The following is a 22,007-nucleotide window of genomic DNA, read 5'->3' on the forward strand; positions in this document are numbered from 1 at the left end:
AACTCACGTCTGGAGAAGATCGAAACGGCCGTTGGTCGTTCCAGCCTTAATATCCTGAAACCGCTGCTCGATAAGACGATCCCGGAATCGCATCAAAATACCAATGCCAGAATCCTGCTCCGGACTCGCAACCAGGTACTTGCCGAGGAAGGTGCTCTTGACCCAGTTGGTGAAAGGATAAAGCCGAGCCATGAGACCGAAGGGTACCAGACCGTCGTGGAACGCCTGGATGAGACCGCTAACGTCCTCACCCTTCTCGATGAAGCCAACGGGCGCACCGAAGCCGACAGAGGAGATGACATCGTAGGCCATGTAAACGGCCCAGGGGGCAAAGTCGAGTTTCTCGCCGGTGCCGGCGAACTTCTCGTCAAGCTTGTAGATCCAGTTCTCGATCTGTTCGTCGATGAGCGGTTCCATCTTCTTCACGTTGGAGAAGCTGTAGGGGGCTGCCGCTATCTTGCGGAAACGGGCGTGGATGGCCGAGTCCTGCATGTTGAAGAGGGATTCATCCTTGCCGAAGCTTCCGGTAATGTAGTGCTTCGACTTGTTCGCATTGCGGCTGTAGATGACGGGGAGCTTGGTGGCGTCGCTGACGAGGAGCATGGTCGGGGTGATGCGGATGATGGGGCCTGGGATTCATATGTTTTAGAAGGCATGTTGTTTTCTCTTTCTTTTTCCCCAGCTTGGTGGTGCGCTATTCAGTACTCACCATGCTTCTTATGGAGCTCCTGGTACACCTCGCACTCGTCCGCCTTGACGTTGTGGTAGGCAATCCATAACCTGGTCACGCTGGCCCAGAAGGAGCCGGGGAATTGGGAGAGAGGGTGGAAGAAGCGGTAGTAGACGATCTGGTAGATGGCGCACCAGGCGATGTAGCCCAGCCCCAGAAGGGCGAGGTTCGCAATGCTGAGGAGTGCCATGAGGGCTGCTGAACTAAATTCCGACGGCCGACCTGCGTGCAGTAAGCTACGGTGGGAGATATCGACGAATGGTCAGTACAAGCCGAGATCAACGCGGAACAGGAGGCTGTAAGTTGTAAGGGGGGTCGTTTTCTGACATGGGCAGAAGTGAGAACTCACAGAAAACAATACGTGGGAGGAGGGTTTGAGGTATGAGGGCGAGGGTGGTCTTCCAATCTTCCAATGCACTCAACTGCTATCAAGGAGGGAATATGCGAGGAGTCGAGCTCCGGGGTGGAATGAGAGAACATATGCACATGCATGCGGCGCCACCCCACCCTTATGAAGAGCTCCCCTGGCCCGCGATGTAACGGTAGCCCCTCTCCCCTGGGATTACTGGAACCGTGCCGTACGGAGAACTCCTACAGCGCATCTCATAACCTTTTCCTTTTGAGGTGTTAGAGTGCGTTGACGAAAGCGGGGGTGATCTCCAAGCTTGCGTTGGCGAGGTTGGCGAGGCTGGCGAGTATAAGGTGCCTTATGTACGAATTTGTAAGGTACCTTATTACCTTAGGTGCAGTTACGGGCGTAAGTACCTTACGGAGTACAGATGCAGGTGCAAATGGACTCGTCACTGGCAGGTGCAGGTGAACTGGTGGAGATGCCGCAGGCCTCGTTCGTTCCTTCCCCTCCGTCCCAATTTCAGACAGGCAAGCACATGTCACGCCTCCTCTTGAGTCTGCACGTGGATGTCGTAGAACACTGTCGTAGAACACTGTCGTAGAACACAGACTACAGTAATTACTCCACAACACATTACGTTGTACCTCTTTATCACAGGATATGCTTTTCCCGAGTCAGAAATGAGGATGTGTCTAGTTTTCCCCAATCTTTTTTTGTCTCCTTTTGTTCTTCTTCTTCTTCTTCTTCTTCTTTCCTCTCCCCTTTTCTCCTGTTGTTTTATGTTGGTCCAATCGTCATGACGGGGATGAGATGGCAGGCAAACACGTTACACGATGATCCCCCATCTCTGGGACTGAGACATATCAGGTTCTTGCTGGAAAAGAGTCCCCGGAAATCATGATACCTATATTCCGTAGGTACGAAGTATGCGGGGGAGAGCTTCCAAGACCATCGGCAATGCAACCCCGCGAGTGGACAACAAATGTCCGTGAAAACGGAGGGACAACTCCCGCCAGCAGCGAGCGAGCTTAAACCTGGAAGGGATCTTCATGTTTTAAAGGTTTCACAGTAATTATACTGACTTATTTTAGCGGATAATACGGGAGTTGCAGTGAATACGTTGTATGGGAACCTCTTTGAATGGAATCTACGTTGTACAGTACCTTAGTACAGACTACGAGTACGCAGCGGTACGTACTTACAACGCCGGTCTCCAAAACCCGGCCCCGAGACCCGAGTCCTCTCCCATGCAAGCACGTTCGGAGAGCAAAAATCTGAAGTATAGGTAAGACTGGGGAAGCGAGACAAGAAGAGGCCCTAACATTATGCATTCGAGCATCGACATCGAGCACCGGGCCAACACGAGGTCTGTTTGTCCGTTGGTGAGCAATGGGCATACATAGCATACAGCGTAAGCGTCGACCCACCACTATCAACCTCGACCTCGACCTCGACATGCATAAGAGATGGGGTAAAGACAAAAGTACTGCGCACAACGTATCCGTGGACCGTACCTTAGTATCCATGCTTTTATGAGATGGAGTCTTTTTTGAGACTCGCCCGGTCGTTCTCCACCGGTGCTCGGTCTGTTTACGGACGGCGTTTCGTACAAAGGATATATGTACACGTGTACCTTTGGTAATTACCGAGTTAGTGTTAGACTGGTCGTGTCTCGTCCTTTTGGTCCCCCAAGTCGGAACTCCATCCTGGGTTCTTGGAAATAAGCATTGCAGCTCTTAGCGTCTGCATTGACCAATGGTTGTGCTTCCTCTTCTTGTCCTCGAATAGATGGTTTCTGCTGAAATGTGACTAAAAACCTTCCGCGAAACAGATGCGGGGGTTCCAGGTTAGAGCCATAATCCTTGCGAGTATGAGACTAGGATCAGCGTTGTTACTATTGGTATTATACGAAGTACACGTAATTACATATAGCGTACGGCCCTTGCTGGGCATCAGACTGTTGGGTGGCTTTCGCACAAGTGCTTCATACTTCGTAAGTTGTGCATTATTGGATATCAAAGTACGAACTTTAAAGGCTTCGGAGAAGATCCGGTCTTTACTCTGAGCGGGTGCAGTACGAAGTATCGGTATGAAGAGTTCTATAATTACACGTATTATAGGGGTAGGGAGGGGGGTCTTCTGTTACGTAAAGATTCAGATACGTTGTGCTTCGTAGGATACGCATACGTTAGCTTATGCAAATTATTACATATGTTATTGCACGCAACTTCAGCATGTAAAGGACATATAACGTACGGACACTCAGTCGTACGAAGTAATAATAGCTTACCTAAGGTAGCTTCTCCGTTCTGCCTCTGCGAACCCCTTTGGACGGTACCCAGTACGTTGTACCTAGCCCCAAATGTGAACGAGGTAACGGCCCGCAGTGTTTCCAGCTCACATGCAGTCCCCAGGGGTCCAGAGGTGGCTGGCGGTCCTCATTACGGCCCGCGGCCGCTAATGGCGCCAACAGAAGTCTTGGCATCGCTTCAAGCAGACAGCAACTCATAGCAGACCATGGGGTAAAAGCCATAGGTACAACGAACCTAGTGGGAGTCCTGTTATATATGTACGTTGTAGGTAAAAGTTTACCGAACTGCTGATTGACCGACCATTTCTTGTACTCTACCTAACAGAGGAGAAGTCTGTATGTTGCAAGTGGAACTGAACACTCCCAACAACCCATCCTACCCCCTGTCCCCTCCCCAATGCATTCTCTCGGTTTGTCGGAATATAATTGTTATTACGAAGTAGACTCGAAACTCTATCTTGTGGTTGTCAGGGCTACCCGACGAGGATATTCGGGCATATTCGGCGAAGACAATTTGACTACGGGGAGTGATCGACAAAGTACGCAATGGATCCTGGAAGATATCCTCGTCCATGCTAAGCCAGCTGCCAAGCCAGGACACTATCAAAGCTCTTCCAAACTCCCCAGAGCAACTGCGGAGAAAAATGAATGCGTTGTAGGCAAAGAGAAGCACAAAACAGGGGGGGGATAAGAAAAGAAAAAAACATGCGTGTGGACGAAACGAGATGATGAATTCATCTTAAATCTCCATCCCTTCAGAGTGTCTCATAACTCTTCATGCGTCTCATGAGTCTCATGCCGATTTCGGTTTGGGTTAATTCGATAAGACACACCGGTCTACCTATAGGATTCGGCAAACCCACACGACGACCTACCTTTGACGCGGGAGACGCAAGCAACCGGCCCAGTCAGCAGAACAAAGACTCTCGGTCTACCCGCGAGCACGACCCAAGCCACCGAACCGGGATCACCCTAATCAAGCCCCCCCTACCCGTAAAACTGGATCTCCTTTTTTTTTCCTTTTTTTTTTCCTTTTTTTTTTTTCCTTTTCTTTCTTCTTCTTCAGAGTCACTTTCCCCCTTGCATCGCTTGACACGACCCCACCACCATAAGACTCGTTGCAGAGAAGGCCATCGCCGATCAGCAAACGTTGACTCCCATGGACTTCGTCCGAAATGATTGCTAAAACAGCCGACGCCCGATTCGATGACCATCTTCTTCCCTTCATGGAACTCTTTCCTGGATGACGGGGTAGGGCCAGCTAAGGGGGGAAAGGGGCGGAAGACAGGGCTCGGGCCCGGGTGTTATCCCCGTTCAACCCCCCTGTCAAACTAACAGACCGACAGATCACCTCATTGGAAGGGGAATCAAAGGGTGGACTCCCGAATGCTACAGCAGTGTACACTACTGAGTACTCTACACTACTACCGTACACCATCTCGTGTACGTGTCGTGGTTCGGCAGTTGGCCTAGGTCCTCGGCCCAAGCGGACACGTCAGGGGCGGCAGAGTTCCATCCATACCACCTTGAGGCTCCAGCAGCCTTAGCAGGGCCTCCTAAGGCTTGGAAAATTTTCGCAATTCACATTACTTTTTCTCCCCCATCTCTATGGAGTACCTGTTTTCTTCCCTCCCCCTGTTGCGATATCCTCGTCGAGGGTCTGGGTATTAAGATTCGCGAACCCTGTGAAGTGGTCGGTCTGCCCTATGCGTACTCCGTATGTATTAATATTAATGATATTATCCCCTCTTGTACGAATAATACGATGAGATCGGCAGATGTTCCATGTCGTTTCTTCACACATGAGCTATATTCTTCTCTTTCAACCGAGTCCTCGCGTCTCTGTCTTTTGTTAATCATTATTTCTCTTTCTCCTCGCTCCTAAAACGAGCCCCCTGCTTTGACCGAAAAAGAAAAAAGGAGACCCCAGACCTGGTGCCATCTCAACTCACAACGTATAGGAAGCCGACGCCCGCCAAACTTGTGGGTTCTTTTTTCGTTTTTTTTTTTTTTTTGTTTTATGTTTATGTTTTTCTTCTCTTCTTTTCTACGTCGCCTTTCTTTTTGTCTTTACTCCGGTCTTTCGGCCTAAGGAGCCGCCTCTGCACGTCGTACTTCAACCACCCAGTCGGCCCCTTCACCTAATCGGCATTTTGTTGCCATGGCGGAGAGTCAGGGGCCGACAGTCGTGGCCGTGGCCATTATTTTCGCAGTGGTGTCCTTCTTGACCATCGTTCTTCGATTGTTATCCAGGATACTGGTAATCGGACGACTGAGTCCGGATGATTGTAAGTTGAGTTCTCTTATGGCTTCCATTGCCTCCAAATCTCCTTTCATGCGTTTGCGACTAACATGGGCGAAATCAAGGGCTCATCTGCATCGCTGTGGTCCTATCATGGGCCTTCATAGGTTGCAACATTGCCTGTAAGTCATTTGATGCCTTGCAATTCCCAACATCTCAACTTGTACAATATCAGCGGCATCTCCTGGCAGTTCTGACTGACTTCACCTTCGTTAGCCGTCCAATATGGACTCGGCAGCCACTTCCCTGATGTCGAAGCCCGCGGAATCGACAACATGATAACCTACCTCCAGATCGTCTGGATGTCGTCCATCTTCTACAACGCATGCCTGGGCTTCATCAAGGTGTCAGTCCTTGCACTCTACATGCGACTCGGCGACCGCCCTCTTCGCAACCTCTCCATCGTCATGACTGGTGTCATCATCTGCCAGGCCGGCGCCAACGTGTTGGCCTGCATCTTCCAGTGCGCCCCCATTTCGGCCGCCTACGACGTCCGCATCCCGGAAGATGAGAAGACGTGCGTCCACATCAACGCCTTCTACCTCGCCAACGCCGCCGTCAACATTCTCACCGACATATTGACCTACACGCTCCCCATCCCGCTCATCTTCAAGCTTCAGGTTTCAAGGCAGCAGAGAATCAGTCTGATGGTTATTTTTGGCCTTGGTCTTTTGTGAGTCGCCTCCTTCGAACCCCCCGCTCCCCCTTCCGCCAGGAGCGGCACGCACTCCATGGGCAGTGCACTGTGTTTTGGCCTCAGCACTAACAACTCGCCCCTTCTTAGTGCCTGCATCTCTTCCGTCATCCGCATCACCTACATCCCTGGAATGTTGCATTCCGGAGACCCGACCTGGGATATTGCGCGCCCCATGTACTGGTCCGTCATCGAGACGAACATTGGAATCCTCGCTGCGTCCATCCCGTCGTACAAACCCCTGGCGAAGCGGTACGCGCCGCGTCTGTTGGGCAGCTCCGCTCGCGAGGGCAAACTCTCTGGCTTCAAGATGATGCCGTACGGAAAATCCACCGGCAGCCGGAAAGACGGCATCGTTGACGGGGAGCGTGTCAACGTGAGCGTCGGGGCCAAGGGCGAGTCCAGGTTCACTACCCATACCAAGCCGTGCATGCAGGAGAACAGCAGCGAGGAGGAGCTGTTCGCGCCCAGCGGTCGGATTGGCGTCAAGACCGAGATCTTCCAGGGATACGAGGAGGCTACTACTGCCCCCCGACCCCCAAGTCCCTTGGCACAAGTTCCGGGGCATCAGGGCGGTACGGTTAAGAAGGGTTCGGGATGAAAAAGAGGAACGCGATGGATTGAAAAAAAGCAACACCCGGACGGCATCCTGGTCGTGTAAGATTTAACAAAACATGGGAAGTGCACGGCTGCACCGTCATCAGGATAACGTGCGTTGTGTATCAGTCGGAAAAGGGAACTCTACGGTTTCGGAGACCCTCTGTAGCGAACATAGATTTGTCAAGTCCGCCAGCCATTCGTCGAGAATACGGCATCAAAAGGAGTTTCTTCTTCGAAGACTGGAGTCACTGGACTCTTGGTCCCCATCACTTCGTCAGACAGTAGCCTGATTCTCCTCACAATACGCCCCCTCGAGAAGCATACCACCCTTCTGCTTCGTCAAGCCCCAGTAAGGAGGTCAACAGCGCCGGCTGTACTGGCTGATGGATCAACCCCAGAGGTGGCTCATCCAGGGGGAAACCAAAAGCGGTGGGGTCGGGCAATGCCGCGTCGGTGAAGGGACATAGAGGGCTGACGGAGTCCAGATTCTGCTCAAGTAAGAGGGACGGGATAAGCGTAGGGTCAGGCTCGTTTGTTGTGCCTCCTGATGATGAACAATCACCGGAAGAGGTAGACGCATTGGTTGGCTGCTGTGCGATGATCGCTAGATCGGACTGCGGTGAACTCGCCCGTCGGGAGCTTCCGGTTCTCCCCAATCTGCCTCGGTAGACGCAGGTAAGTCCCCGTTGGCGACAGCGTCCGCAGAACGGCAACCCGTTATCGCAGCGGCGTTTGGTCTTGATGCAGGTAGCACAGGATCTCTGTCGGGAAGGGGGGTGGCTGCGTTCCCGCCATGTCAGGCTCACGTTTGATTCCATTGCCTGGTGGTGTCTAAAGGCCCAAAGACCAAGGAGGGTCACGGCGGAGCCTCAAAACGCGCTGGTGGCAGAGACAGGGTAATTGTGTTGATGGATGTGAGCCGAGAGAGATGGAGCTGGATCCGAAGTGGAATCGGAGTTTCGGCGTCTCGACTCTCAGCTGATTAATCGTGCGCGGGTTTCGGGGCCAGGTGAAAGGCTGAACTCCGCCCATCCCGACCGGCTCTAACACACTGTCATACACCACTGCCGGTGGACCGATCCCACCAGCATTCGAAGAATCGGTCCCGAGCCCACTCCGCAGTTGGGACCAGTGGGATCAGTGTGGGGGATGCTTCGGGCCCTGGCTGGGACTTCATCGGACTGGGCGGATCTCCGACCACCAGCCTCAGAAGCTCTCTTCCAATCTTGGTCCAGGGCATCTTCTTCTCATCGCAATATATAAACGCTCCTTCCGAAGTCTCCCATGATAGACTTCCCCGTTAACAATATTTCTCGACAATATCTCTCCCCGCCGTTTTCGTTTGCGGCGCCACAGGCACCCAAGGGGGAGCCCTCGCCCGCCACCTCCGCGCTAGAGGCGCAACCGTCCATGCCCTCATCCGCAAGCCCAACGATCCACGTGCCGACGCGTTGAAAGCCCAAGGCGTGAAGCTCTGGACGGGCGACTTCGACAACGCGGACGCTCTCAAGGCCGCCCTGACCGGCTGCGACGCCGTCTTCCTCAACTTCATGCCCGACCTCACCGACTGGGACGCCAACCTCCGGCAAGCCAAGCTCATCCTCTCCCTCGCCAAGGTCGCCGGCGTCCGCCACGTCGTCTATACGAGCAGCGTCGCCGTTGACACGCCCGAACGCTTCCCCCACTGGGACCCCAACACCACTGTGGCTTCCGTCCTGCTCTCGAAACAGAGCATCGAGGCCGAAGTCCGCGAGTCCGGCTTCGAGACCTGGACCATCCTGCGTCCCGCCTGCTTCATGGCCAACTTCGTCCTTCCTTTCGTCCAGATGTACCGTGACCTCGCCGGGGAAGGTCGCTGGGTCACCCCCTTTGCCGAGGAGACGGTCCTACCGCTCGTGGACACCGAAGCCATGGGCGCTTTCTCCTGCGCCGCCATCCTCGAACCGGAGCGCTTCCACGGCCGGGTGGTCACCTACGCTGACGAACTCGTGACTGTCGGAACCATCTTGAAGAAGTTATCCGCTGCCACGGGTCGCGGCCTACGGCTCGTCACCATGTCAGAACAGGAGATTGACGCGGGGAAGGCCAAAGATCCGTTCGTCGGGGGTCAGTTGCATTGCACGGGGATGACGGGGTTCATCGACATGGAGTCGGTCAAGGCCTACGGTATTCCGTTGTCTTCCTTCGAAACCTACCTCGCGAGGGAGAAGGACCGTGTCGCGAGCACGTACCTGCAAAAGGAATCATGACAGACCGCCCTCTCAGCTGTCTGAATATGTGGATGGAACTCGTGAAAACTCTCCATAGTTTCCTCCAATGCCAATGTAAATCTCAATTAAGGATGGTAAGCTGCCCATAAGCTGTTCCTAGCACATTTCGTCATTCAGAATGGTCGCTGTTGTGCGCCCCATCTTGTTTGTAAAGGGGATACGTCCGTGACTCTTTCATGCCTGGTGGGATAAAAACGCAATCATAGCTCGTTATGCTCCTGGGAATCATCCGTGTCGGCCAGGATGGTCTTAGCCGCCTCGGCCGCCTCACTGGCGACGCTGCCCATCTTCTCACCGAGCTTCGCGCCTTCCTCTTTGGCCTCCTCCTTGACCTCCTCCTTGTCATCCGCCGTAGCCTCGGAGTTCTTAATGACGATCTTCTCGGGCTTGGGAACGCCATCAATGCCCATCAGCTCGGTCTCGAAGACTGTCCGAAGAGAAAGAATAGGTCAGCGCATGTTCTTCATGTAAGTATGGGGCCGAAAACCGTACCGAGCGTCGAGCCGGCGGGGATGGGGCCAACCGCGCGTTGACCGTAGCCAAGCTCAGGAGGGATAGTCAGAGTCCTGTCCATGTTCCAATTAGTTACCAGCCTTTCTAACGGGTGTTCCCTCGGAAAGGAACGAGAAACTTGCCTCTTCTCGCCGATGCACATGTCCATCAGACCCATGTCCCAGCTAGTACACGATTAGCATCAGCATTCTCTCCGTCCAAGGCCTCGCCAGGAATGAGCCAGACAAACCCCTTGATCACCTGTCCAGTCCCAATCTTGACGGTGAAGGGACTACCCCGGTTATAGCCTGGGAGGACGCCAAGTTAGCTGGGAGCCTCACTTCCACGCAAGGAAGGAGCACTAAAGCCCCGATGCGCGCCGGGGCGGTAGCTTGGGGACGGGCACGCACTGGCATCGAACTCCTGTCCATTGGACTGCAGCTTTCCGCGGTAATGGACGCTGATACGGTCGCCGCTTTGCGACTTGCGCTCACACTCGACGGCCTGGGTGACATCGATCCTGAGGTCCTCGGCAGCGAGGACACCAACAGCGGCGGAGGCCAAAAGGCCGAGAGACAGGAGGGCGCCTTGCATTTTGAATGGCTATGGCTGTGTCGATGCTAAATTTAGGTAGGATTCCAAAAAAAGAAAGGTCTAGAAAAAGTGAGGCGAATACGTTAAGAGGAAAGTTCGGTTTGAGACGTCGGGGTTTGTTGACGACGTCCTCAACAACCGACTGCTCCTTTTTGGGAACAGCTTGCATCATGACAAGCTAGGAACCCACAATTCACCACCTGGAATTAGATTGTCCAATCAGACACGTCACCGGTAGATTGTTAATCCGAAGAGCCACTTCTTCCCAACCTTGACACGTACCTATACATTAGTGTACCTTACCTTATGCTACAATTTGTACATGCATGAATCAACTATCTATGGGTCTTTTGTCTGCTTCGGTCCTCAACATCAGTTTTTCTGTCTGTCTGCAACCGCCCAGATACAAATCTGAACTTCGTTGAGTGTTCTTCCTCTCCGGCTATTGTTCCTCGAATTGCCGCACTCCCATCGCGCCTGATGTAGGGTGCATTCGACCTAGTGTCTTCACTGCTATCAGAGTCACGATGAAGCCCTCCACTGCCAAATGACCGTGGCTTTGCCCAGCTCAGGGCGACGAACTGCCAAGATGAGCCAAGGGACGAGAAGTTACCCAAGTGGTTTAACTTCCTCTACTCAGGCACTTGGGGAGTGAGGCTCTTACGGGGTTGGATATGAAAGCAACTGTACGGATAGGGTATGGGCAAATGGTACGGAGTAATGGAGCGAACAGTGAATTCCCTCCTGAACAGTGACTTGGCAAACGGACAGAAGCACTTTACGTCACGTAGAAGAACGAAACGTTCGTCTCCTGCTGACATAAGGTGTAGGCAGGGTTTGTTAGGTACGTACCTTACCTTACGAGATTGTGTACGTGTAATGCATGAGGTAGTGAAATTTTATGGAAACTCGCACCTTGAGTTATGCAGTTTCTTGGCAAACTACGTCATAGGACAAGCCGGTACACGTATCATCGTCGAGACTGTTCCTCGTGATTGCTCCTGAACGTACCTGACAGCCCTACGACGTGTCGTTCGTAAGCCGTGGCTGGACAGCGAGTCGCGAATTTTCGGGCAAACTCTCACCGGAACGCCAAGTTTCACGTGAGGCGCTCGCTCTCGAGACTCGAATGCTTTTTCCTGTTATCGCGGAGCGTCACCGCCCCAAACCCGGGACGTAAGGAAATATGTCACATTTTGGACGTCATTCGCTTCACCGTGGAATCGCCCAGGCAATGTGCAACCTAGGGAGTAGGCCTCACACCTTAGGAGACTGTGGATAGTTGTTCTGAGTAATCGGGGAGGAAAAGCCACCGTTACACAGCATTAAGACGGCGAGGTCCGCGACTGGGTGTGTAGACGTCTGCCTGAATCCATACGCTCGATCCATAGTTCGCGCCCTTATCTGGCAGAACAAGGAGGGTAGCAAAACAAATTGTGTGGCATCGTCGCCCTCCTGCCCCCGAGGGAATGCTCGAAGGGCTGGAAGAGGTGATGGTTCCTGCAGCACTCTGTCCCGTTTGACATGGTCCACAACAGAACGGAAGCTCTCGCGATAGGTGCCCTGCAGCTCTTTCCTTACGATAGGTGGCAGACATATGTACGAAGTGAATCAGAGGGTGGGCAGCTTCATTGGGCAATATCGGATTGCGGTTCCTGGAAATCCAGCCACAAAGGTGAATGTTCCCGGTTGTGTAAAGCTTTCAAATTCAGGAAAGCTTGCCTAACTTTCCTGGCTTCGCCTTCGAGGCAACGCGCTTGTCCAGCGGCTGTGCCAATTGTCCCTTTGCAGCCCTTGAGAATATGACAACATTGCGGATAGGTACTCACTTTGAGGTAAGGTACTGTGGTCATGCCTGTAGGATTGGGCATTACGGAAAGCTAGGACCCAGGGAGAAACCGAAATAATTATGTCGAGGTCTCTTGTGAGCAAAGAAAGATGTTCGAGATCAATTGATCGACACGAACCGCATAACAGCAAGTACAAAGATATTTAGGTACTCAGATGGTCAGAGTTTGATGGACCTTTACCACGAATTAACGTGATGACCGTTGTTGCCTGCAGTATCGTTTCGTACTGAGGGGCATGCGACACAAGTGGAGCCCAGGATAAGGCGTGCCTAACGTGCCTCAGGTACCTAAACCTCGCACCAAGTACTCTGTCCTTAGCTACCCTAGGTACCTATACATATCACTTAGACTCATCAGTAAATGATTGGGAGGCATCGTTTCAACCCGTTTTGACCCCAGTTCTTCTCGGTAAGGTATCCATATTCTTTGTCCACTTTGTACCTACCTACGTAGGACTTCGTCGAGACTTTCTGGTCTTTGTCCACGTCGTGGTAAGCCAAGCCATAGCCCCACAAGCTTTGGGAAGAGATGAATTCAAGGCTAATAAGGTAGGTAGCAAACGGAAGTACTACCTTAGAGGTGAGTACGATCAATTCTGACCAAATATAGGACTCTGGGTACCTTTTTATTTTGGGTCCCCTACCTCAGGTAGCTGGGCATCAGGTGTACCTAGGTACCAAGCCGGATATGGGTCTCCTGGGGCATACCCTGGACCCAATTGGTTGGGTGCTGCCTATTGACCTACGAGACCCCGAATCCCAACTTCGTCCTATCCGTAGATCTCTGCGTCGACTTCCTTCTTCCCTTCTTCTCAATTCCCTTCCCAGCATTCGATCTTTGGCTGGGCTTACGGCTCTTGAACTTGGCGATCCGACACCCGTGCCCAACCCCGACCAATGACGCATTTTCATCGTCCTCGCTGTGAGTCAAGGGAAGTCTAGCTCTTCGTCCCACAGTGAACAGTCTGCTTGGACGTGTCTGTATTCCCTTGTCGTGAAGTCACGAGCCAGGTGACTTTGTTTCCCTACCGTAACCTCCACAGCCCCAGGTACCCGTCCTCAGAGCCCTTCTTCTCTGCGATTTCTAGGCACTCGGTGTCTCAGAGTCCTACATCATCCTGGCTGGCGCTGCCTAAGTAGGTAGACCAGCCCTGTCTGACCGTGTGCTCCAAATGGGTCCAGACCTGCCTAGGACGTCGATCAGAGGGCGCAACGGCGAGTTTGCCAGCATCCTCATATTCTACCGTTCGCCTACTTAAACGGCCTGCTTCCCTCTCGTTCTTCTCACCCCTCGCAGTCCATCATCAACACAATCATCAAAGCAACAGCCGGCGATTACATATCTGTCCATTGCCTGCCTCCCAAAGCAAATATCTTCCTCTTCCAAGTCATCATCGCTTCCAAAAGCATCATCACACTTTCACACATAGTACATACAAAAGACCACAAGAGGTCAAACAAGTCCACCATGCCTCGTTACGCCTCCAGCAAGACCCCCGTCATCCACCATGTGCGGGATTCCTCCGTCTCCTCCTCCTCATCCACCCGCAGCTCTGGTTCCATATCTGCCACGGCATCCTCCTTCTCTGGCTCTGGCGCCAGCACCCTCCGCGAGTACGACGCCTCGGGCCACTCAATGACAACGTCCAAGCGAAACAACGTCGTGGTTATCAACCGCCACGAGCCCGGCTACGACAGGGATTCCCCGAAGCCGACCTACAGCAGCGGCTACGCGGGCAAGAGGAAGTCGCATCAGTGATCGAGAATGCGACGCCGAGTCCCTCGCCTCTACACATTGTCTCTTGTCATCTGGCGTTATGGGTTGTTTCTACCGATAGACATGAGCGACCTACGATTTTGGACTTTTGATTCTTTTTGCTTTTGTTTTACATTGGGGTAGGAGTACGAGACATGGGGATGTACGATAGAGACAGGGGAAACATTGGGTGCTGGGCTATCCCCCAGAAAGCGCAAGCTAACACGGCGCAGGGCGCCGTCATACTGCAGAGTGGGACTATACAGAACCTGCCAATGTTGCTTCAGATCAGAGGGAGGGGGTTGACGGGTATTGGCTTTTGTACTTTTCCTTTGGTGTTTTTCCATTTCCATTTCTATTTTCTGTGGGTCACCTTTCCTCATGTTTACATAGGTAGGCGCACGCGGGCATGGCGACATACTGTACCACCACCGATGGAACGAACTGGGAATTAGGCCTGCACTGCCGCACAGGAACAGGAGCCTTGGCACACGCTGTCATGGAACTGTAATATTGCCTGAGCGAAACGGGGCAGAAGACAAATGGAAAAAAAAAAATTGTTTCCCTTCCATACATACACTAGAACAAAGTGAAACACACCATTTCAGTATCACCGAACGAGTAAAGCCATGTGACGGGCAGCGTGCGGGATGTTTCGGTGCGACAACCATGTAATACCTAGGATGACGCTATTGGGGAGGCGCAGACGGGATGGAGATCGACGTGATGGATCGGACTGGCACCAGTGTGATGGGGCGGCCACCCTCCCTTTTGTCGTCCTGGCTGCAGCCTGCAGGCTGGGCTGCAAGGCACATTTACCTTCCACGGGATTGGGACCTGTTGTCCAGGGCAGCCCTTCACCAGACCAACGTGTTCCAAGACCGTTATAATAGACACAGCCAGAGTGTAAACGATTACACCACTTCAGGAATTAGAAACGTTAGCTTGTATTCAATCTGATATGACTGGCTAGGATAACAGGGACCCCTGCGGGTAACAGTACAAACAAACAGATAACACATTTGCCTATTTCTCAGGTACCTATACGCATACATACAAAATTCAATTCCCCCAACACCATCCTAAGGCAGGCGCAGGGGAGGCTTAGAGGGCATTATTGAAAGAGCTTCTCTTGGTAAATCTGACGATAGCTTCAATTAGCCTGATATCAGTCTGGCCACTTGACTTTGTACACACCTATAGAAAATTTGTGTAAAGGTACGGATTAGCAGTGTAATCCAATGATCGAGCGGGGTGTGGAGCTTAGTATTGAGCTAGAGTTTCTAATCCTGGATAGGTGTACCTAGAACGGAACGAGTCTCACAAGGATGTTTGTTGTCAACTGGATATTGTCCTAATTGTCTCCTCCTTTTTTCCCCTTTCCGCTTCTATATACAGCACGGAAAGGCGCCAGAACGTCAACGAGCAAGGGCTATGCCGTTGTATGGTGCAAGTGATAAATGCTTAATCTCAATGAGGACCAAGATGCGCTGGGAACGACCCGTAGCATATCCATCTCACATATCCGCCCAAAATCAATTCGATACCTTAGGAGACGGATTGACCACAGTACCGCAGGTAGCGCAGGTCAATGACGGGTACCTACAATTCTTGAGGCGTACATATCCGTTCATTGTGAATTACCCATGTTCCTTCTCATTACGTTGTACAGTATAAGACGGAAAGAAGCACCAGTGCTTGTCCATATTTCAAGCAAGGCACGTCAATCCAATGCACAGAGTGATTCCAGTTTCACTTCCCGCTGTTGCACTGCGCCCTCTTTCACGCAATAAACCGTCGCAAGCATGTAAGCAAAGTATCAACACGCCTCGAGACGGAACAATAGAGGTGCCGATCAGCTAACTAGTCCTCCAAACCCATGTTAAAGAGTAGCACAATCGCGGCTATACAAAAATGCCTGTCGCCCGGTTGCCGCAACATTGAAGCTTTTGGGCAGAACGCCTATGCTTTTTCGCCAGATGGTAGACTCTCCTCGTCTAAACTGCGAGGGTCCTCGTGCAAAACACCCTTCTCTAGAAGAGTCTCTGGAGATGGGCGATGGGAGATCTTGTCGCTGAGGGAGTCGGCACGCATGTGCTTGGCGAGGTCCTTTTGTTGGGCTTGTAGAGACGGCGCGGCTGTCGAATCGGGGAGGATATTCTCTAGACAAGGGTGAAGTACGGACGTTTGTTAGTAGTGGTTTGGAACTTTTGGATGGCATTGATGGATAACCAATAATCTTTGGGATAGTTTTGGCGGCGGCTTGCCCCGCTTTCTTTCTTTTTTGCTCCTCTCCAACCCCCGGGCAAATTGAATACGAAGACCTATGACTGAGAGGGATAACTCACTCTGTACGAGCTCTTCTCGGGCGGGGCGATGGAGGAGATGATGCTCGATGGAATTCCTACGCGCGGGGGCGTTGGAGTTGGTGGGAGAGATGGGGGTTTCGTCGACGTTGTCTTGGGGAACTTTGGATTCGTCGGCCATGGCTGTCGTGCTTGTGTCGTACGCTGGGTGTAATGGTTTTGGTTGGTCTGCGACTCTGGGTGACAGGTAGTTCAGGTCCTTGAAATGAAAGGCGTGACTGAGGCTAGAGACTTTGCTTTCGGGTATGTCGTATGTAGTGCGAAACAGTGTAGGTCAAAGTGGGATAGGTTGACCGTTGACCGTTGATGGTTGTGGGGATGTTTATGTATGTATATTCGTATATGATACCAAATGCACTTCGTACCTTATGCGATGGGAAGAGGCGAAGCGGAGGAGCTGATGGGGACCATGGGGCTTAAGTATCTCGCCGGCAGATACGAAGTACTCTGTAAAGCAAAGCAAATTCTCAATGCGATGGGGTCTCCCGGGGTGATGATGATCAGATGTTCCAATGTTCCCCTCATTCCATGTCGTCAGATGTCACCGTTTAGGATGACCGGGGTGCCGAATCAGATGGCATGGCCCAGCGAACCAACTGCGGGGTTGGACCATTCAGAACTCCAGGAGCAGACCACCTCGAGAACAGGTTACCTACATAAGGTACCTACAGTGAGTGAGCAAAAGTTTCGGGATAACCCAAAGTAGAATGCTTCGAACCTTTTGGGGAACACTTGCTTCTATTAGGGCAAAAACCATATTATATTGCAAAAGTAACGAATCACTGGATCTTTAAAATGTACCGAAATTAGTGCTCACCCACTGTAGGTAAGGTAGGTGTCTCAACATGTGTGGCTCCCAGCTGATTTGTGCTCGAGATCAACGTTATGCCCACTTCCACAGCTTCAATTCGAACCCAAACCATCCGCTGAATCAAGACACAGTCCAAAAGGTAAGGAATTCATTCAAAATAACTCCGTCCATATTGCCTCAGGTATACGTACGTTATCCTTGATTTTCAGCTCAAAGATGTATTATAATTTATGTTTTCGAGGAAATCTGCACACGTGATCGAACGCTATGAGGTACCTGATGACATAGCACTCGGTGGCGCGACTATGGTACTGAATTCGTAGCTCCTGCGTTAAAGCGGGACAGGACAGGGCACCAAGTGGGGAGCTGTTGGGGTAGGTACGGAGCTTACTTAGCTCCCGTCTTTCTGTGTGGTTCTTATTATGTGCAGCTGTGGGGATTTTTGTACACTATTTTAATGGCCCTCTGTTTATCCTCCTCTTTTAATCCGTACACGCACAACGTAGTTTTGTTTTCCACAACCCCTCAACGAGCTACGGCGTACTCGGTCTGAGAGGGAGAATCTCCCGCAAGCCTCTCCTTGCTCTCAACTCTGACCCTTACCCGGGCCCACTAGCAAAGGCCGAGTGTTCTCCTCTCTCCCAAGGGTGTTTCTGATGGTGATGCCCTCGAGAAAGCGACCGCTGTGGTACCTGCGAGTGCGGATGCTGCTGTGGCTGCTCGTACTCGCCACTGGCCCGCGGCTCTCGGACGACCTCGACCTCAACCGACTTCTGGATGCTATGTAACCCGGACGAGCCGGCGCCGGCATCTCCATTTGGGTCATGTGCCCATGTATTATTGGCGGCGTCCTGCATCTTCGCATCGCCGACCATACGCTCCTCGCTTTCGGTGAACGTGAAGTTGGTGATAGGGTTCGCAGTCGGAGGTCCGCGACCGCGCCAGCTAGGCCCCGAACCGCCACCGCCACCGAAGGTACGGAGTTCATTTGGCGTCCCGTCGGTGAGTCTCTTCGTTGAGCGCACCGAGCTCATCAGCGGTCCGAGCATGGGCGTCAACCAGCTCTTGACGAGCGGGAAGATGAGAGGTAGGTTTGTTGTGACGACGGCGACGAACGTTTCGCGGACAGCCCAGGACCCGGCTAATTGGGCGCCGTTGATGGGATCCTGTGGATTTACCGGAACACGTCAGCTGGTTGTATCCCCCCCCCCCCCCGACTGTGGAACCACTTACGGTGACGATGTAGACGCAGCGCAGTGTGGCACAGACGATGACGAACATGCCTCCGCCAAACAGGACGATCATGCCCACTTTCTTGTACGTCTTGAGCGTCGTTCCCCAGAGCAAGGGCAAAGGAATCGAAAGGAGGTACAGGTCGGTCAAGACGTTGAACGTGTAGTAGCCCCAGACGACTTGATTCGATACCGCAGGTTGGCAGACGTCTGCAATGCAGTTGCAAGAAACCATTGGTCAGCACTTCAACTCGGGTGCTCTACCGAACCAAGAATCAACGGGGAGAACGTACTTCCTGGGTCAGGGTGGATCTGCCACATCCTGTGGAAAGGACGGCAAGCAAGGAAAAGGTTCAGCGTGACGATGAGCCAGGTGCTGACGACGATTCCGAAGCCAACATATATGCGAATGATGTAGCTCCGTGCGAGGCCGTCCTGGGGAGTCAATTCACTCAGCACCAAAAGGCATCGATATGAAACGCAGTCTGCAAAAGGGGCCAAGAAGCAACACGAGACTTACCGTCAGTCGCATATACAGCACTAGCAGCGCGGCCTTGAGAGACCATAGCACTATCGAGTAGCTCGACCATCCGCAGAGCTGAATGATGGAGCCCCTCACTCTGAGCAGCAGCCTGTATTAGCGACTCGTACAAATCCTACCTACTTCCCTTCAGGGGAATTCGATACTCAATAGCAAGGACAAACTCACCTCAGCTCGTATTCAGGGTCACCGGGAGACAAAGCGGCCCGTTCCTCATCGGTCATACCGTTGTTGGCCAAACCATGGGCCCACGCACCGACGGAGTAGGCGAGGCCACTCTCAATGCCGTGAAATGTCTACATCCGCGAAGAAAGTATTAACCCGGTCGTGTTCTCAACTGATGCAAAATCGGTCCCCGGGTTGGGTGCGCAGGAAAAGAAAGGAATGTGCGAGAGTCGTCACAGACCAATGCAAGCCACACCAGGTAGTCATCTGGCTGGAAGTTTCTGAATCCAACAGCCCTATACCGGGCGAAGGTCCTGAGCACTACAACCAAGAAAGCAACACCGAGAAGTGTCCAGACTTCTCGGTAGAATTCTTCGGCAGCCTGTTGTGCCGCAGCCATGGCAGCAGCCTCAGCAGCAGGGTCGCTGGCTGGAGAGGACGACATGATGGCGTCGGGGGGTGGTGAAGATGCTCAATGCCTGAGGAGTAAGACAGCAATAGTCATAATTGGGAAGTCGGAGGCAACGCCTCTCGTGTCAATCGGATCACAAAACAACCAAAGAGGGAAAAAATTCATGGCAAGGAGAAGGAGGGAAGGGGGCGAATGGCGTTTAGGGACTCCGAAACTCTCCACAACCGCCGGCCCAATCCAGTCTTGGGCCCCGATATCCACAGCGTTCGAGCGAGAGACGAGGCCGAGAACGTTTCTGCGCTTTCACTGATTTGGCAGCAAAGACCGGACATCTATCTACAGGTCAAAGTATTCGACTATTCGGCTGTCAAGACAACTGCCGGTAATGTGATCGACAGGCGCAATGGTCAAGACAATATGTCTTCCCCACCTCTCTCCGATGAGCGTCCAGACTCGGTTCTTTGCGACGAAACAGAGTTACGAAGTATAAAGGATTGTGCGATCTGCGGGACCATCATCCTTTAGGGAAGCGAGGTCCGGGAACATTGCGGGACGGAGTACAACATACAGAATAAGACGGCCTCGAATCGGGATTATGTGAATATCCAAGGGCCAAAACCGCTGCTGCCAAGCCGCGGGACACGGGATACCTTATCTTCATGGAGGGCGGGTGCCCCTTGTCATCCGGTTGACGAACTGCAGTGTAACGTGACAAAGAGCTTAGAAAGAGACTCCATAATATTCGTACTGCATACACATACACAGCCGGTTAACCGATAACATTCCCACCACATGTGATCGACATAGGCAAGGCCCTCGAAATTTTGCAGGGGTCGAACTTCCTCCTACAGTTTCTTCGACTGTTGGTGCATGTCGGCGCAAGATAGCGCATATGTATGTATGCACGACTCTGTTCCTGCAAGCCCCTTAACCCCTTACCAGGGTCTTTTGCCAGAACCACCTCATGCACGTGTCGTCCCCTACTCTGTATGTATGTGTATGGTTGGTTGGGTTTTGGAACTTGATAAAAGAGAGAAGAGAAAGGTGTCCCGCACGAATCAACTGGGCGGGAAGTTGAAGGGATTGGCCGAAATTGGCGACAGGGGGAAGGGGGTTTTTTCTTTCATTTTTTCCCCGAGACGCCAACAACCAACGCACAACACAACCAAGATCTGTCCATGTCTGTATTAACATGGGTGCGTGCCATTGCCCATGGGGGACGAGAACAGAGACAGAAGGAAGCTTCCTTCCCCTGCTTTTGGACTAATACGGACACAGCTCTCCCGAACCAATAGCTTTTTGTAGTTTCCCTCCTTTTACTCTTCTGTTGAGGAAAAAAGGAGGGATTTTCACCCTGTAACCACACTTTCAAAGTGAGGTCTCAGAGAATCTGTATTTGTATGGAAGAATTGTAACGGCCAGAGACGCTGGGCAAAGCTTTGAACCATGGAACAATTTGATTGTGTCGTCATCGGAGCAGGTGAGTTTGTGAAATCCGAGGTCCGGGAACCCCCAGCCCGGTTTCTGTCGCTTCTCGTCTCGTCCAGTCTCTGTCCCTCTTGTCTCGTGGAGAGGCCTGAAAGGCTGAAAAACCGCAAAAACAAACAACCCTCACATTCGTGGCGTTAACAACAAACATCATCACGTATGCTAATATCCAAATCTTCTCGTCAGGATGGTACGGCCTGGGCGCCGCCAAGCAGTATCACTGCATCAATCCAAACGAGTCCCTCGTCGTCTTCGAGTCCGAAGGTGATCTGGGAGGCACCTGGGCGTCGCACCGCATCTACCCAGGCGTCAAAAGCAACAACCTCTTGGGCACCTACGAGTTCCCGGACTTCCCCATGGACCCCGACACCTTCGATATCAAGCCCGGCCAGCACCTGCCCGGCCACACGATCAACAAGTACCTCAAGGCCTACGCGGCCGAGTTCGGCATCTCCAACCTTATCCGGCTGAACACCAAGGTCACGGTCGCTGAGCACCAGGAGGAGACGGCCGAAGGCGGGTGGGTTCTGACGGTGGTGTCCGGGGACCCGGCGAAGGAGACCAAGGTGTTCGCGCGCCGGCTCATTGTCGCGACCGGTCTTACCTCCGAGGCGTTCCTCCCGCACTTTGAGGGACAGGAGACGTTCGGCGGGAGGATCTTCCACGGGAAGCACTTTTTGCAGAACAAGGACACGATCGAGCCGGGGAAGACGGTGGCGGTGTTTGGAGGCACCAAGTTCGCCTTCGATGCCGTCTATGCCTACGCGAGCGCTGGCGTCAAGGTGAATTGGGTGATCCGAGGTATGTTGGCGCGCACGACTTGGCTACCGAATAGCGAAAGCATTTTTTTTTTCTTTTTTTGGTGGTCCAGGGATTGTTGCAGCAGCGCTGACATGAACGCATGATGCGACATGTAGCATCCGGTCATGGACCGTGTTGGATCTCACCATCATACGTTACACCACTCAGGAAGTGGATTGAGCAACTCGCCAGTATGTCGATTCCTTCGCGCTATGGGAAAAGATAGAGAGAAAAAGAAAGG

The 22,007-nt window shown here is 52.5% G+C and overlaps 11 protein-coding genes across 11 annotated transcripts in view; 5 read left to right on the top strand and 6 right to left on the bottom strand.

Moving 5' to 3' along the window:
* The window catches only part of SODALDRAFT_142249 (flavonoid 3',5'-hydroxylase), a 2,085-nt gene extending 916 nt beyond the window's left edge, over positions 1 to 1,169 (bottom strand). Inside the window, exons 1-3 of the mRNA XM_028606798.1 lie at positions 1,080 to 1,169; positions 710 to 952; positions 8 to 629 (exon numbers count right to left, since the gene is read on the bottom strand). Of these exons, the coding sequence (XP_028467756.1) occupies positions 8 to 629; positions 710 to 920 (833 nt within the window). The 5' untranslated portion in view covers positions 921 to 952; positions 1,080 to 1,169. The remainder of the gene's footprint in view (positions 1 to 7; positions 630 to 709; positions 953 to 1,079) is intronic.
* Positions 1,170 to 5,356: 4,187 nt separating this feature from the next.
* On the top strand, positions 5,357 to 7,094 carry SODALDRAFT_332102 (hypothetical protein). The gene is made up of 4 exons (XM_028611616.1): positions 5,357 to 5,681; positions 5,761 to 5,817; positions 5,912 to 6,368; positions 6,480 to 7,094. The coding sequence occupies exons 1-4, from the start codon at positions 5,555 to 5,557 to the stop codon at positions 6,988 to 6,990; spliced, it is 1,152 nt and encodes a 383-aa protein (XP_028467757.1). The 5' UTR covers positions 5,357 to 5,554; the 3' UTR covers positions 6,991 to 7,094.
* Positions 7,095 to 7,138: 44 nt separating this feature from the next.
* Positions 7,139 to 8,173, bottom strand: SODALDRAFT_142337 (hypothetical protein). The gene has a single exon (XM_028606799.1). It carries the CDS (start codon positions 7,805 to 7,807, stop codon positions 7,286 to 7,288), a length of 522 nt encoding a protein of 173 aa, XP_028467758.1. The 5' UTR covers positions 7,808 to 8,173; the 3' UTR covers positions 7,139 to 7,285.
* Positions 8,174 to 9,355, top strand: SODALDRAFT_142338 (NAD(P)-binding protein). Its single transcript, XM_028606800.1, has one exon. It carries the CDS (start codon positions 8,540 to 8,542, stop codon positions 9,236 to 9,238), a length of 699 nt encoding a protein of 232 aa, XP_028467759.1. The 5' UTR covers positions 8,174 to 8,539; the 3' UTR covers positions 9,239 to 9,355.
* Positions 9,279 to 10,488, bottom strand: SODALDRAFT_309611 (hypothetical protein). Its single transcript, XM_028609113.1, has 5 exons — positions 10,162 to 10,488; positions 10,002 to 10,059; positions 9,895 to 9,936; positions 9,752 to 9,825; positions 9,279 to 9,686 (listed from the first exon to the last, which is right to left on the bottom strand). Exons 1-5 carry the CDS (start codon positions 10,343 to 10,345, stop codon positions 9,460 to 9,462), a joined length of 585 nt encoding a protein of 194 aa, XP_028467760.1. The 5' UTR covers positions 10,346 to 10,488; the 3' UTR covers positions 9,279 to 9,459.
* A 183-nt stretch (positions 10,489 to 10,671) lies between these two features.
* On the top strand, positions 10,672 to 11,839 carry SODALDRAFT_358378 (hypothetical protein; the record flags this gene model as incomplete). The annotated part of the gene is made up of 8 exons (XM_028614094.1): positions 10,672 to 10,720; positions 10,772 to 10,832; positions 10,918 to 10,996; positions 11,137 to 11,147; positions 11,275 to 11,336; positions 11,405 to 11,581; positions 11,676 to 11,695; positions 11,771 to 11,839. The coding sequence occupies 8 exons, from the start codon at positions 10,672 to 10,674 to the stop codon at positions 11,837 to 11,839; spliced, it is 528 nt and encodes a 175-aa protein (XP_028467761.1).
* Positions 11,840 to 12,882: 1,043 nt separating this feature from the next.
* SODALDRAFT_358380 (hypothetical protein) lies at positions 12,883 to 13,953 on the top strand (the record flags this gene model as incomplete). Its single annotated transcript, XM_028614095.1, has 5 exons — positions 12,883 to 12,916; positions 13,023 to 13,116; positions 13,202 to 13,330; positions 13,387 to 13,439; positions 13,517 to 13,953. The coding sequence occupies 5 exons, from the start codon at positions 12,883 to 12,885 to the stop codon at positions 13,951 to 13,953; spliced, it is 747 nt and encodes a 248-aa protein (XP_028467762.1).
* A 29-nt stretch (positions 13,954 to 13,982) lies between these two features.
* On the bottom strand, positions 13,983 to 15,584 carry SODALDRAFT_358381 (hypothetical protein; the record flags this gene model as incomplete). Its single annotated transcript, XM_028614096.1, has 6 exons — positions 13,983 to 14,003; positions 14,085 to 14,208; positions 14,324 to 14,467; positions 14,565 to 14,805; positions 15,374 to 15,440; positions 15,573 to 15,584. 6 exons carry the CDS (start codon positions 15,582 to 15,584, stop codon positions 13,983 to 13,985), a joined length of 609 nt encoding a protein of 202 aa, XP_028467763.1.
* Positions 15,585 to 15,912: 328 nt separating this feature from the next.
* Positions 15,913 to 16,437, bottom strand: SODALDRAFT_323249 (hypothetical protein; the record flags this gene model as incomplete). Its single annotated transcript, XM_028609792.1, has 2 exons — positions 15,913 to 16,112; positions 16,299 to 16,437. The coding sequence occupies 2 exons, from the start codon at positions 16,435 to 16,437 to the stop codon at positions 15,913 to 15,915; spliced, it is 339 nt and encodes a 112-aa protein (XP_028467764.1).
* Positions 16,438 to 17,424: 987 nt separating this feature from the next.
* On the bottom strand, positions 17,425 to 19,696 carry SODALDRAFT_332106 (hypothetical protein). The gene is made up of 6 exons (XM_028611617.1): positions 19,307 to 19,696; positions 19,069 to 19,196; positions 18,880 to 18,979; positions 18,653 to 18,794; positions 18,361 to 18,569; positions 17,425 to 18,293 (listed from the first exon to the last, which is right to left on the bottom strand). The coding sequence occupies exons 1-6, from the start codon at positions 19,508 to 19,510 to the stop codon at positions 17,727 to 17,729; spliced, it is 1,350 nt and encodes a 449-aa protein (XP_028467765.1). The 5' UTR covers positions 19,511 to 19,696; the 3' UTR covers positions 17,425 to 17,726.
* A 1,069-nt stretch (positions 19,697 to 20,765) lies between these two features.
* The window catches only part of SODALDRAFT_332108 (FAD/NAD(P)-binding domain-containing protein), a 2,831-nt gene continuing 1,589 nt past the window's right edge, over positions 20,766 to 22,007 (top strand). The window contains exons 1-3 of the mRNA XM_028611618.1: positions 20,766 to 20,957; positions 21,152 to 21,766; positions 21,883 to 21,957. Of these exons, the coding sequence (XP_028467766.1) occupies positions 20,924 to 20,957; positions 21,152 to 21,766; positions 21,883 to 21,957 (724 nt within the window). The 5' untranslated portion in view covers positions 20,766 to 20,923. The remainder of the gene's footprint in view (positions 20,958 to 21,151; positions 21,767 to 21,882; positions 21,958 to 22,007) is intronic.

This window comes from Sodiomyces alkalinus (assembly GCF_003711515.1).
Source record: "Sodiomyces alkalinus F11 unplaced genomic scaffold SODALscaffold_3, whole genome shotgun sequence".
Taxonomy (NCBI): Eukaryota; Fungi; Ascomycota; class Sordariomycetes; order Glomerellales; family Plectosphaerellaceae; genus Sodiomyces; species Sodiomyces alkalinus.

Bases quoted from the DNA above. Each gene is read 5' to 3' on its own strand.
- SODALDRAFT_332102 (XM_028611616.1), top strand. From the start codon at position 5,555: ATGGCGGAGAGTCAGGGGCCGACAGTCGTGGCCGTGGCCATTATTTTC. The intron at 5,682-5,760 runs GTAAGTTGAGTT...GGCGAAATCAAG, and splicing joins ACGACTGAGTCCGGATGATT to GGCTCATCTGCATCGCTGTG. The intron at 5,818-5,911 runs GTAAGTCATTTG...CACCTTCGTTAG, and splicing joins CATAGGTTGCAACATTGCCT to CCGTCCAATATGGACTCGGC.
- SODALDRAFT_142337 (XM_028606799.1), bottom strand. From the start codon at position 7,807: ATGGAATCAAACGTGAGCCTGACATGGCGGGAACGCAGCCACCCCCCT.
- SODALDRAFT_142338 (XM_028606800.1), top strand. From the start codon at position 8,540: ATGCCCGACCTCACCGACTGGGACGCCAACCTCCGGCAAGCCAAGCTC.
- SODALDRAFT_309611 (XM_028609113.1), bottom strand. From the start codon at position 10,345: ATGCAAGGCGCCCTCCTGTCTCTCGGCCTTTTGGCCTCCGCCGCTGTT. The intron at 10,060-10,161 runs GTGCGTGCCCGT...GCGTCCTCCCAG, and splicing joins TGGACAGGAGTTCGATGCCA to GCTATAACCGGGGTAGTCCC. The intron at 9,937-10,001 runs GTTTGTCTGGCT...ATCGTGTACTAG, and splicing joins ACTGGACAGGTGATCAAGGG to CTGGGACATGGGTCTGATGG.
- SODALDRAFT_332106 (XM_028611617.1), bottom strand. From the start codon at position 19,510: ATGTCGTCCTCTCCAGCCAGCGACCCTGCTGCTGAGGCTGCTGCCATG. The intron at 18,980-19,068 runs GTGAGTTTGTCC...GCTGCTGCTCAG, and splicing joins GACCCTGAATACGAGCTGAG to AGTGAGGGGCTCCATCATTC. The intron at 18,294-18,360 runs GTAAGTGGTTCC...GTAAATCCACAG, and splicing joins GCTGCGTCTACATCGTCACC to GATCCCATCAACGGCGCCCA.